We start from the raw sequence: 14,335 nt of genomic DNA on the forward strand, positions 1-14,335 counted from the left end.
CCCTCAGGGGTTGTGAGACCTGAAAACCCAGAAGTTGATTCATTAACCTGAGGCCATGGAAAAAAAAAAAAAAAAAAACAGCAAAACACTGCATTGTGTTTATAAAGCTGGCGTAAAGGAATTCTGTCTGTCCCTGCCTCAGATGCGTGAATGAGAGATCCCTGCAACACGTGGGTCCCAGCGCTTAGTCACCACCACGCCAGATGCTCCCAGCTTTCCATCAATAAAGGGAAAATGATCCCGCCTGTCTGGATAACCATCCCTCCTCTTGTTTTCCACCATAGATCAAAACAAGCAAGTTTTTCCAACTGCTACATTCAGATGCTTTAGTTTACTAAAGTTCCTGAAATAAAGTTTCAACAAGTATTCTCTTTTACAATTTTTATTTGTTTTTCTCATCCACAAATGTGGAGCAGAGGATGATGTGCATTTAATAAAAAATAATCTTTGGTACCTAAAAAAACAAAACCAAAACAAAGTAAGGCAACTAAAGCATCTACAGGTCTGAATGCATTTAGTCAATTGACCACATGCAACAGTACAAGTTGCCTGGATTCTGAAAACAGGCCAACACCTAACAAATCAGTTCCAGTTTTAAAGGTATTTTCTGCCTTATTTAAAACAAGTGTAAAGTTAAGGTAACTGAACTGTCTGAGAAGGTGCAAACATCACAAACACATACTGAAAGTAGCATTTACAAAGCGAGTTAGGAAATACAAGGCTAAAGCAGGCTTGAACCATTAACCATTGAAGGATGATTGAGTCAAGTTTAAACAGGAGACTTAAGGTCTTTTTTGGGAGTACAATATTTCTGCTGGTGGACATTCTGTTACATCTTAAGCTGAGGTGGACAATTTCAGGCTGCTTTTGCACTTGGCATAGTTTTTTCTTCCTTTTGTTTAGAGCAAACAATGAATCTATTACAGCATTTTCTGTATTAATCTGCAAGTGTTCATCCATACACAATTACATTTTGCACTGTAAACTGCTGCACTCTTGAGATCTGGAGAATAAACCATTTTAACCAACGGATTTTTTGTTTCTTTAGAACAAATGCAGTGCCAGGTTTGGGCATTTAAAGCCAGATGCATAATCTAAAAAAAAAAATATTCTCAGTAGAAAAGAGGTACAGCAACATATGGTGTTCTTCACCCAAGGTACTGCTTTTGCATCTACATTACTTTCAGCATGTGTTATGTCTGAGATTACATATGATAATCTTTACTGCATTTCAAATACTGTCAAAAAAAAGTATTTACATGAATGAAATGTAAAAATAAAATAAAAATAAAAAGATCAGTTGATGCTGATAAGAATTTACAGAAGATATGAAATAGGATTCCCCCGATTGGAGGTCATGGGATCCAAAAGGAACAAACGGCAAAAGCAAAGTTTAATATGAACCACAGGCACATGAGTCCTTTTCAAACACTTCCTTTCAGTGTTAATATGGAGGATCAGCAGGAAGGATGCCATAGATGAAGATGGCCATGATGGCAGCGCTGATAAGGCCAGAGATGGGCACGGTCACAAACCATGCCATAAATATGTTTCTGAACAGACGCCAGTCCACCGCCTTCTTTGAACGCAGCCATCCTACTGCAACCACAGAGCCCACCTGCAAACAAAGCAGCTGTCTTAATTTGAGTCAATCTAAAGACCTTACAGATATATCCATAACCCATGAGCCTTTCCACATTAAGACTTCTAACAAGTAGTTTTTGCAATACATTTACAGAGCACCCCTTATAAAGATGGCTTTATATATAAGATTTGTCTGCAAAGTAAAACAAGCAGAGTGTAAAAGAGCACTTTAAAGTAACATTGCATTATAAATTAAGACGACATTTTTGTGGTGTTCAATAAAATAACTTCACTATTTAAGGTGAATTGTGTACTTAAGGGACCCATTTTATAGAGGGTATTTCTTCAAGTGCAATATCCATGTTTGCTGCCATTATCTTAATCTGACCAGGCTCTTAACCTACATGTTTGCTGTTTTCTATATGAATTTTAAACAACTTTTTTTTTTCTCCCTTCGAATATTTATTCCACTTCATATCACTCTGTCCATTTGTAAACTACTTCTAAAAATTGTAACCAGCCTTACTTTATTTTGGCCAATTACATAAAATCCATTTAGATTTCATGCCCATGATGTGATCAAGTCTGAGGAGTATGAATACTTCTGCAGAGCACAGCAGTGTCTGGGGTCCATATTAGGACCCAGAGCCAGACTGTTTACTCAGACTCTGTCCTAATAAACAGCCTTCCCATTTCTCAGTCAAATTCACAGACCACAATGTTTGACTGGCCTACCTTGCAATGGGTGGTGGAGACAGGCAGACCAATGTTAGAAGCAACCACGACAGTCAGGGCAGAGGCCAGTTCAATGCTGAAACCACTGCAGGGGGAAAAGGAAAAACGTCTTACACATGGATGCCTGACTAACCTGCTACATTACTAATGTAGCAGTAATGTCTGGAGTTGATGCGGTTAGGTTTTTTTTTTTGTACCTTGAAGGGGTAATGGGGGTGAGATCTTTTCCCATAGTCTGGATCACCCTGCGACCCCACACCCACAACCCGATGCAGATGCCCACACCGCCGTAAAGCAGAAGCCAAATGGGTGTAGGTGCGTTAGAGGTCACGCTGCTCGTTTGGTAAACCAAATACAAAGCTACCAAAGGGCCAATGGCATTGCTGAAGAGGAAAGAGTGAGGTTATTCACACAGTGGGCAAAGAGCTAGGACAAGTTACAATGTCACTAGCTACTTGGCAGACAAACAGGTTTTATCTTATCTCTCTGTATATCGCTGGTCATGTTGTCACTTGTCATCAGAGTCCTTACCTCACATCATTTCCACCATGGGCGAATGATCCAAAGCAAGCAGTGAGAATTTGGAGGAACTGAAACAGAGTAGAAACTTCAGGCTTGTCTCCTTCATGCCGGTCTTCAACAGAGCTTCGGCTGCTGTCTGCATCCTCGTTTCCTATTTCTAGTGTCACATCACTTTCAACAAGCTCTTCAGGGGTCATGTTCTCCGCTACAGCATTGCAGTAGCTGGTGTAGCTGTCCATACGCACGCGCTTCTTTTCCTGTCCGCCTGACACTGGCCCCTTTTCTCCATCTTCACCTCCACGGATATCCGTCTCTTTTTGCCTGAAATCACTGTGCAAGCCGATGATGGCCATGGTGTATGAGGTGTAGCTGTTATTCCTCCGCATGGGTCGATCACCCGGTTCTCCCATGCAGTCGCCAACCTTGGCCAGGTGGAGTTTGTGCAGCAGGTCTTTATAGAGGCCAGAATCTTTGTGGACCGTATGGTACTGGCAGTAACCGTTACTGGGACTCTGTGCTGGCCTGTTGAACTGACTTTGGTTATTCAAGTGAACCTGACTGGGAGCATTTGTAGAGCCATTGCTTTGTAGGTTGTTGAGCTGGACTTGGTCATTTGTTGGATTCGGTTGTGCTGCAGGCAGAAATGCATAGCTTATTATACAGTTGGAAGTACTTTATACATTACGCATCTGCTAGATTATGTCTATAGAATCCATTATTCAGTAGCCGTTTAACAATAAAATTGTTACAGAAATCCAGGCTGAAATACAACCACTAATTTTGTCTTTTTTAACTTACCATTTGTATGGCAGTCCTCCGTGTCGTCCGAATCGCCAATGTTAAAAGCAACCTTGCGTTCCTTATTCAATTCTGCCTCTTCGGGCTCCCCAATATCAAACGCCACCCTCCGTTCCTCTGGGACAGGCTGGGATTCAGAGGAGTTCTGACTGACAACCGGCGCAGCAGGAGAAGACGTCTCCTTGGTAGTCTGTTTCAGGATAGGACAGTGAGCCTCTTTGAGCTCCTTCTTTTCCATCAGGGGGCTCTCAGAAGGACTGGAAGACTTGATATCGCCTGGCAGGAAAAAAAACAAGGCAAGATCATATATGTAAACCATCCAGCAGAGATAACCAAAGAGTAAATATTTGTGTTCTTCATAATCTGAAATTTTGTAAGACTTGTGTAATTAGACAATCAAAAGACCATTGTCCTGTAAAAGTAATGCTACCCATGTTTAAAACTGATCCTGTTTTAACAGGATCAGATAGATGGATGGATTAGCAGTACCATGTGTACATTACTGCACAGAGGTTACATAATCTGAGAACAGCAAACAACCTGTTCTCAGATTGCCAAGGAAAACAAATTTCATACATTTCGTGTAAATTACAAAAATACCAGGAAGTAAAGCTTGATATCACCTCCCATCTTTTTTCTTTAAGCCAGCAAAGGAGGCTATGTGAGCACCTCAAGTCAACCCAGGCTTATTTTAGTCCTGGAGCTAAATACCTATTAAAGGATCACTTTGACCCAATTAACCGACCTTAAAAAGGTGGACAGAAGCTCAAAGAATCTATGGTCAGATAAACCCAATGATTCTATAAGACCTACTTTTTGTGTTGCATCACATTTGAAGGTCATGTTACAATAGAGGTACCACCAAGTCAGTTTAAAGGGTACAAAAGCCATGTGAAAAGGATTAACAAGGTGTGCTGCTCTACAGTAGAAACGTTGATTTGAGAGAGAGAAAAAAATAATCCAGGATCATGAAGCATAAATAGGTGACAATACTGTCAAGTGACTCGTCCAGTCAAATCCACAGCTAGAATACATCCCTTAGCTCTATTCACAAATGGGTTTAGGTTAAAATGAGAAAAGGTACCTCACTCAATTGTTCACCAGCCCTTAAAAACTCATCAGGAGTCAAAGGAAGCTGGTTATAGCAATTTAACACTCAACCACACTCGCACAGAAACAATAAAAACACATAAGTGGACTTACGTGCAATCTTCTTCTTGAGGTGAGGGCAGACAATGAACCAGACCACAAGGGCAGTCACCAGACCACAGGCCAATGAGATGAGCAGGATGCCCCACGGAGGGATATAGTCAAATCCCAGCACTGAGAGATCACCAGGATCCACAAAGAAAAAGATAAACAAGGCAAATAGAGAAAGAGCATTTCATAAGACAAGGCAGCAGAGGCTACCTTAATAAAGAATAGTCCTGAGCACATAACTGGGAAAGGTCCTCCTTATACATTATAGACATTGTAACTGAGTACTGCACCATTGTCTTACAGCTATAAATGCAAAGTGAACCCCCCCCCCCATGTGAACACTTGCACAAGACCCAACAGGTGAGGAACATAAATAACATGATCCCTACGAGTCCAGCTGACAAATACATGTGAATGCCTTTAAAAAAAAATAAAATACAAAAAGGCAGGCAAAATAATTGCATACAGCAAATTTTCACCGTAGTCAGGGTAACCTCTTGCCAAGACTGCAGCAAAGCTGGTGCAGCACATTTCAAGCATCTTATTTGAATTTCCCAGCAGAGGTAACCATCTTTGTCTAACAGTTTGAGTCAGCAGTGATTGCTCTTAGGGGAAAAAGTATTTAAAAAATAAAATAAAAACACACCAAAAACAACCCAGTTATGAGTGACCTTGGATGTGTGCATCATGACTTGTTTTGACAGTTTAAGATTAAAGGAAATGAGAGCCAAGGATTCATAAGAGTGTCCGCTTTTATGTTAATTGGAGGACAGAGTCCACACTGACAGTGTGCTCTCTCACCGTGTCACAGTGCAGCAGAAGACTGCAGAGCACTACTGATGTTTGTTCAGTTGTGCAATGGAAGCTCTCCCCCCCCTTGGGACTGGCATAAGACAGCATTGACAAGAGGACTGCCTTCAGCTACAATACCAGGTGTTGGGCAACTTACTTATAAGAGAGATGATATTGGGACAATTTATACAGAAGTAAAATGGTGTTCACTAGAATACCACTTCCACATAGAGTGGGTGAGTTTATCTCACAAGCACACAATACAGGAAATGAAGTTAACCACGACTATATTCCAAACCCCTCCTAGTAACCTTGGTATTTGTGGCCTACATAACACAACAATATGGCCTGTTTTCCTTCCCCTGCATGTTAAAATCCACTTCAATAACAAATCACTAGTAAAACCACCCCTTTATGACTAATTTGTCTGTAAAGTTTTGTTTCTATGAGTAACTAAGTCTAGAGCAGCAACAAAACATTGTATACATTTTTTTTGTATACAACTGTTATTCTGGAATCTTTAATCAAGTCTATACTTGGACTAGATTTACTTCATAAAAAGTGTTGTATTGTTGCAAGTTTATGACACATTTCCCCACTTTACTAATATTAGTGCTGATGTTTCAATCATTTAAAACTAACACAACTGGAGAGGAGCAACAGCAGTTGAAGGAATTGGAAGATGAGTAGACCACAGGTATTACCAAATCATCCATAAAGCATAATCAGCTGAAGTGTGCTGTTGGAATCCAGGGCTATAATTGTTGGGGTTTTTTCCCCCCTCCATTTACCAAAATAAAGTGCTCTCCATCTCACATTGCTGTTTATAAACAGTGTAGCAACATGGTCGGGGGTTTCCAGTCACTTCATTCTGCTAAAATGTTGAATTGGAGTCTTGCAGCACTCTTGTACTCTGTGCATTGCAAATACTAATGCAACTGCTGCACTGATGCAAATAAATAAGTCAACACCCTTTGCTGAAGCGCAGTTCTAAGATGGTATGATCAAATTTAAATAATATTTCCCAACATGTATTAATATACGCCCATTCTGGGGATCTCTTTTCTCATGTTGTGATTGTTCTTTAACTGAATACCTGATGTAAATCTAACCACTGCAAGTAATCCTAGGCTAATGTGATTAACACAAGGTGGCTTGGCAATATCTCTAAGTGAAGTCTCACACCTTTTAATGCGAGGCACCCGTTTACTGGTCCTCACGTATTGTACGTTCCGATGCAAGGGGCATCAAACAACTTTGCTGAATGTGTCTGACTAAGCCAGGCTATCTATGCTCCAAGTGCATGTGATCTCCTCTGAACACGCCGATGTGCATGCACATCTGCACACCAAATGTAGTCAAACTCTGGCCTGTAGCCACCATTTAAAGGGCCCAGGCCAGCTAACATCTTGAACTTTTTGGCCCTGCAGAGAGAGAAAAAAAACAAGGAGCAAAAGCGTCTCGTTTAATAAAGCGTTCTGGAAGGTGAATATAACCAACATATCAAGAACAAGAGCAACAACCAGAAGCAAAAAATTGCAACCACTTTATCACATTTTTACTTCTCTGAAGTCTGAAGAACACTGATGCCCAGAGTTAATTCTAGTTTCCATGCCCCTGTTGTGCTCCACTCTTAAACTTCATTCCAGCTATGACCCACACAGAACCACAAACAAGAGGGCCTAAAAACATGTTAAAATAAACACGGCTTATGTGAAAACGGTAAACAGTGTGGTTCCGTCTGGAATATATGTGTGGGCATCCGGCTGTCTGAGGGAGCTGTTTATTTTAGGTTGTGGCCACCGGCAGTCACGTAAAGAAAAACAAGACAATGATACTCACCCGGAGCACCAGTGTACAATATGGAGAAAAGGTTGATTGCCATGGTCACAGCGTAGAAAACAGGCAGAGCCTTCAGGCCGTTAGGTACAGGGTCTTTCTGTGGTACAGAAAAGCAATTCAGAAATTGTTCTGTGGCAATACTGCAGCCTGATTTCACTACCAAATTACAGCTTCATGGTCATAAACATAATGTGATCCATGCAGATGCACAACAGAACAGGAGGGCAACAAAAGACATCTAGTTCCTGTCTCACTATAGATTAAATATTTCAAACAATCCTACCTTTTGTAGAATGAACATGCGTATTAAGTAGAAAACGATGCCCGACATTATTCCAGACAAAACGGGACTCAGGAACCAGGAACCAACTGAAAACAGATCACCAAAACTTGAGTATAAAACAGGCAGGAGTACAAAAACACTGACTTCATAAGACGTACAATAGAATTAAAAAAGAATTTTTTTTTTAATGCATTTACGAGATGCATGTATTGCAAATAATTTGCACTAATAAAATGGCTGTCTTACCTATACGAACGAGCTCCAGCCACTTCACTCCTTGCTGACCTTTGGCAACCAATGAGAAACCAATAGTAGCACCAACGATGCAGTGTGTTCCAGATATAGGGAGCTTAAGAAAAGAGGCAGCCAGCTGCCATACAGCAGAACCTAGGGAAATAAATCGAGGATTACCTTCAGTAAAAAAAAAACACTGTATAGGATGGTGTAATTATCGTTATCATCTGCATAACATTTCATACAGACATTAGCCCCAGGTCATCAAGTTACTTACCAACCATGGCACTGACAGATCCAGCCATCAGCGTGTGCTCAGATCCATTGTACATGCGCACGTCGATGATGCCCTTACGGATGGTTTCGCTCACTTTTGCCCCAAGCAGCACAGAACCCAGAGTCTCAAACACTGTAGCCAGAATGCAGGCCTGTCGCAAGGTCACGACCCCAGAGCCAACAGCTGTGCCAAATGAGTTTGCAACATCGTTGGCACCCACAGAAAAGGCCAAGACAAATGCAATGATGAAGCCAACAATAAGCAGCCAAAGGTACTCCGTCAGAGGAGTGTTGGTCATTGCTGCTACAGTAGTAGTCAGTATAACTGCAGCTGTGGTTGGAGAAACCATGATTGTAGACTATATAGGAATACCTTCACAATTTTAAGGGAAAGCAATACAAATACTTTTAATGGGGCTACTTTTAAAAACAGTAGCCAGTAAACTCAAGAGGTATCGGGTAAATAAATAAATAGATTTCTACAGGACCACCTGCATTAACAGGATTACTGAGGTCCAGCAGTGCAAACTAGTGAAAATCTGGGGCTGACCAGAAATCAATTAAAGTAAACTAGAGGTAAAATAAGAGATTTATTGCTATCCAGTAATTAAACGAGATCTTTTGCTGCTGTGTTGGTGCTTGGCTGTCAAGCAGGGGGTGAAACCAGCCATTGTGCAAATGTTACAGCTGGTAGGCAGGGGGACATTCTGAAAAACAAAAAAACATTTGTATGAAAAAAGTGACTAGAGAATAACAAAAAAAAGAAAACCACATATAGAATTTCTTATACGTATAACAGGACTGCATTAAAATAAGATAAACACTAGGGGCTGCAATAACCGGAAAATCGTCAGCTGCGTGCTTTCCAGAAAAGAGGAAGCCATATTTAGGAAATGGCGCACGAAGAGTAGAGGGTATTAGCACTTAAATAACGATCCGTATCCAAGAGAATGTTTCAGCGTCGATGTTTACCTACCCTTAATCGTGTAAATCATTCAAAGTGGTGCAGAGATAAAAAAAAAAAAAAAACCGCTCCGTTATGTTAAATAGAGACACTGCTTTACGTCTGCACGTGTCATTCATTCACACTTGAAGAAAAACCATTCCCATTGTGATCGTGAGGCTCGAACAGGCAGTAGGCAACAGCATAGCTGTCGCAAACGGCTTAAATTCATTTTCTGACGGCCATACTTGCCGCCGTGTGTAATAAACCAATTCTAGGTTATACAAGACGAGTTTGTTTTTTTTTCTCCGCCAAAGGGGGGATGCAACCGGATGAGAGTCAGAATGAGTGTCATATGTTGTTCCACTTTAACTTAATGTTCTACCAAAAGCGTCCAGATCTCTAATGTGTATTTTTTATGTATATATCCCTAATGTCAATATTTAGAGATCTATTCTAAAACGGTCTTAGTATGTCAATTTATATAAAGCCATACGCCCTCTATCATATATGTGGCGATAGTAGTAATTAAATCAAAAGATAAACATAAAATATTTATTTAGCTTGTATTTCGTTATTCTTATTAATTCTGCTAACAGCTCATATACCGTCTGTTGTGTCATTGTACGATGTACCATCGGCTAGATGCTAACACCGATCGTTCAAACAAGTCTTAAGTAAATTGTCATGCCAATAACCAAAGAAAATATGTCGAAGTGTTAACAAAAGATATTAAAGTAGTACACTTACCAATCGTTACAGCAGTCAGTCGTGTAGAAAATGCTTCCTTTTAGCCGGTAAGCTAATTAGCGCGCGCGCACAAAACGGCTGGCTTCGATAGCGCGCGCGGGATAATGAATAATTAAAGCGGTTATAAAATATGTCTTCAAAAGCTGTATCTAGAATAAATTATAAATATTCGAATGAAAAATTGTACGCCAGACTATGCCTAAAGAGGAAAAATACTATCGATGAAAACGCGTTTCAAGTTCTAGAAACGTCTCCGTTTGAATGGAAGCTTCTCTACCTCATGTATGAAACTTGCTCACGCCGGTTCTGGGAGGCGTCGGGCTTCCTTCTTTATTGGATGCGCCCTTCAAGAGGCCCCGCCTCTCTCAGATTCTCCTTCACGTGATCGGCGCATGTGGCCTCCCCGCCCCCGGCAGAGGAGCCGCTTCTGTCGTAACAAAACCAGGGATGGGTCGGATTTCATTGTGAAATTCGAGTTTGCTCCAGATACAATGAAAAACAAGGATATTCTTTTTTTTTTTAATGGGAAAAAATCATCAAATTAATACCTTTTACACAACGAGCATAATGTTCTCTCATATTTTAATATAGGCTTTACAAGGAATAAAGCAGTAGTTTAATCCAAATCATATAAGTATGAACATTAGATTAAGTCATCGACTTTGCTTTAATCCCTCTTCCATTAAAATGATTTAGTCACAATGGACACTCAATTTCATTTGTTTGTTAACTTTCCAGCAATCCCTCATAGTGAGCATGCACATAGCAGAAATAAAAACTCCCCATTAATAGGAAGAAATTTCCAGTACAAAATGGCTCTAAAAGAGCAGCAATCTGCCTGGACTTCACACACTACCCTAGTTCAATAGTACTTTTTGATACATTATAGCATCTTTAGTGGCTTCATATAGAAAGAGAGAAATTTAACTAAACATATAAGCCCTGTTACAAATAAACAAAAATCTATAGTCTAAAAACAGTACTGATCCAGAAAGTAATGAAAGCTACAATAATGAAAAAACATTTCTCTTATTTTCACTTAATTGTTAGGCTATTTTTGTTGGTGTATCACATGAAATACAAGTAAAATGATACAAAATGTTGTGTAAAAGCCATTGCACTGTAGCTTTACACATATTGACATAGAAAATGATCAAAGCATGGTACCAATATAAATTTAAACTTAAAAAACAGCCACCTTCAGCAGCAACATCTTCCACACTTCATGTTTGAAGATGAATTTAACCCCGATGTTCTTTTAAAAAAATGGTACATTTAACAGAGTGTTCCAAAAGGTGTCAGATGTTAATTATTTAGCAGAGGGTTTTCTCTGGCTTGTTCATTTTTATTCATCTGCAGTGGTGTTTGTTGATTGTTTTCCATCACATATAGGTCCAGGAAGGAAGAAAGGGTCAGATTTGATTGGATTTACTTACAAGAAACCATAGACATTTGTCAATTATTGTTTAGGATTTACTTGAAATCAGTAAAAGATTGCAGGAATTATGACTGCAGGACGGAAATTGCAAACATAAACTATACAACTGGTGATAAAAAAAAAAGTATCCATTTAGCCATTTTCTCCTGCTTATCCCGTCAGGGTTGCAGGGTGGCTGGTTTTTATCTCCACTAGTCTAAGGAGGAAAGGCGGTGTAAACCTTGGACAGGTTCCCAGTCTGTTGCCATTTAAAAATATATATTACTTAAAATATGTTTTTAACATGTTTTAGTATCATAAGGCATAAAAATGTAATAAATTCTTGAAAATTCCCAAGGCAATCTTGAAATCATATTAGTGATTGACTTAAAATCACAGTGAATTTTAAAGTATTCACATCAGATCTGCACTGTGATGTATGGGAGAATTCAAACACTGAAGGTGTTGGAAGGGTCCTAAGCAACCTGCAAGATTATGTCTAAAGCAAGCTTCTGGTATGATAAAAAATATTGAATGGAGTCTCTGCAAAGAGAGCTGCATTTAAAATGCATGATGTTTCTGCGGCATAGATTCACTTGCAAAAAAAGATAAACCTGTAAGGGAGAAGCAATATAAGGCCTTAAAGCATCTTTTCATTGAAACTCAGCGTCTATTTTTTTTTTAACCAGCATTCCACTTCTTTAAGTGATGCCACAGAGTCTCTGTTTGATTTTGTTTTTGGATTATGGTAAGAAAATTTCCAGGTATTCATTTTGTGGTTGTTCAGCCCTTGCTTTGTTGCCTCGGTGTACGCTTTGTTATTTTAAAGCTGAAAATGAAAATCTTCTCTTAAATTTTCTGTCTGATGTGTTACAGTGAACACTGACTAGTACTATTCCACCCACCTTAACACAACATCTGTAAACACAAGTATTATATATCATCATACTGAAATCACCATATCATATTTGTTTTTTTTTGTTGTTATTGTTTTTTTGTTTAGTTTTTTGCTCTCTAAGTTCATGCCTTTGGGATTGTGGCCCAGAGTTCTCTGTTTGGTTCATTCTGACACTAACAGGTTCTGCCACACTGTTTTGACAGATGTTATCTAGGTACTGTTGTTTTCTTTAAAGCAAAAGTTTACCCGTGACCCTTCTCCTTTGTCCACACATATGGAAATTGCTTCCCTTTACCATCAGCCTCTTGGGTTTATGGTACGCTAGTCTCCTTTATTTACAATAATGTAAAGAAAATTCTTTTTTTTTTATTAATCCATTATCATCTTGAGTTATCGATGACTATGTTAATTTTAATTCAATTCAATTTTTTTATATATACATCATCTCGATGCACTTTACAATTCAACAAGATCACACAGTCAAATTGATTCAAAGTTTTCTATCTAAGGAAAACCAGTTGATTGCATCGACTCATTGCCTCAAAGGCAATCTCACACACCAAGCATGGTTGTGGCGACAGTGGAGATGAAAAACTCCCTTTTAACAGGAAGAAACCTCCAGCAGAACCAGACTCAGGGTGAGCGGCCATCTGCCGAGGCCGACTGGGGTTCAAGGAGACAGAAGCAGACACACAGAAAGAAGCAGAGATACAAAAGGAAAGTGTCAACCAGCTCCAAAGGCTGCCCCCTCCAGGAAACACAGCCAGGCAGACAAGCTCCAAGCCAGCCCCAATGTCAGAAGATGAATAGAGCACATCCAGCCAGTCACAGTAAGAGAAACAGGACTACACTGAAAAACAGGCCAACCTTCAACATCTACGTTAGTTCACAGCATATATTCAATTTGCTTAAGATTTCTTTTTACACCCTTCTCCTGACTGATACTTTAATACATGAGCTCATTTTGATCTTTTGTAACAGCTCTGCAAACTCTTGGTTAAAAGACAGATGAAGATCTGATGAACGAATCCTGCTTTACTTTACTTTAGCTTCAATGTGAGAAATAATGTGACTAAGCTCAAGGATAGTGATTCTGAAAGTAAACAAAAGGTGAATCGCAAAGTGTTTTTAACAAAGTAATGCAGTGTAGTACAGGTATATGCTGCAAATACGTTGGCCATCAGGTTTCCCCACCTCTTTATGTTTTAAAATATACCACCCTCAAACATTTTTTGTTGATTTGAACAGCAAACATGCACCCAGTAAATACCACAGTGTTAAATATGCAGTGTCAAAGCACATTGACTCTCTTGGAGTAAGGTTTATGCTATGTAGAGAGTTAATTTACTCTCTATATTATTGAACTATATTTTATTCTCTATACCTTATTCAGAGTGGGACCAAATCTACTTGGATTGGTGTTAAATTTACAATTTTTTTGTCATGACATAGAACATTAAACGCAGAATAAGGATAGCATTGTAATTTTATTCCAAGTTTTAACAATTTTGTCTGGGCAATGCTTTCGAACAACAAATGGAGATGGAAAAACACTTTGACACACCCGTACACTTCCTTCTTAACTGAACATAAGACTGAACCGTCTTCTTTTTTTATTTTTTTTACCCTGAACTGAAAACTTTTCCCTGAATTTGAATGCAGGAAGTGACCTCTTCTTGTGAGACAATCCCTGCAGAGTTCATGTCTGAACAGGTTATAACCAGACTGGGTTCCAGAAAAGTCACTGGACTTGAAAGTCGTGATCCAGAACAGAATACCATAAACCATTTAGAAAAAAGACGCGGGCTATTATAATAACTAAAATGAAACATCATGTTCTCTGAGTCATGCTGTATTTCCGTCTCTGCCCCATCCACAGAAATGTTTGTAAATCAGCCAAATGTTTTTTATCACTATCGTTACTTTAATAAAGAAGAAATTATTTGAAGTTATTGTGAAAAAGAACTCTGGCCTAGCCATTCACGATCTGATTTCCATACAAATGGATAAACGAGGTCAGGTTGAAACAAAGCAGGGAAACAGTCTGAGCCAGGGATCATG

At 39.4% G+C, this 14,335-nt stretch overlaps 1 protein-coding gene across 1 annotated transcript; it reads right to left on the reverse strand.

Moving 5' to 3' along the window:
• Positions 1-366: 366 nt before the first annotated feature.
• slc20a1b (solute carrier family 20 member 1b) lies at positions 367-10,275 on the reverse strand. The gene is made up of 11 exons (XM_038267682.1): positions 9,960-10,275; positions 8,268-8,973; positions 8,003-8,143; positions 7,757-7,842; positions 7,474-7,570; positions 4,843-4,962; positions 3,640-3,915; positions 2,851-3,472; positions 2,517-2,702; positions 2,320-2,404; positions 367-1,618 (listed from the first exon to the last, which is right to left on the reverse strand). Exons 2-11 carry the CDS (start codon positions 8,614-8,616, stop codon positions 1,445-1,447), a joined length of 2,136 nt encoding a protein of 711 aa, XP_038123610.1. The 5' UTR covers positions 8,617-8,973; positions 9,960-10,275; the 3' UTR covers positions 367-1,444.
• Positions 10,276-14,335: the final 4,060 nt, after the last annotated feature.

Source organism: Cyprinodon tularosa, unplaced genomic scaffold, assembly GCF_016077235.1.
Source record: "Cyprinodon tularosa strain WSP-4 unplaced genomic scaffold, ASM1607723v1 ctg680, whole genome shotgun sequence".
Lineage (NCBI taxonomy): Eukaryota > Metazoa > Chordata > Actinopteri > Cyprinodontiformes > Cyprinodontidae > Cyprinodon > Cyprinodon tularosa.

Coding starts and splice junctions, on each gene's coding strand:
- slc20a1b (XM_038267682.1), bottom strand. CDS start 8,616: ATGGTTTCTCCAACCACAGCTGCAGTTATACTGACTACTACTGTAGCA. Junction 7,843..8,002: donor GCTGGAGCTCGTTCGTATAG/GTAAGACAGCCA, acceptor ATCTGTTTTCAG/TTGGTTCCTGGTTCCTGAGT. Junction 3,473..3,639: donor GGAGGACTGCCATACAAATG/GTAAGTTAAAAA, acceptor TTCTGCCTGCAG/CACAACCGAATCCAACAAAT.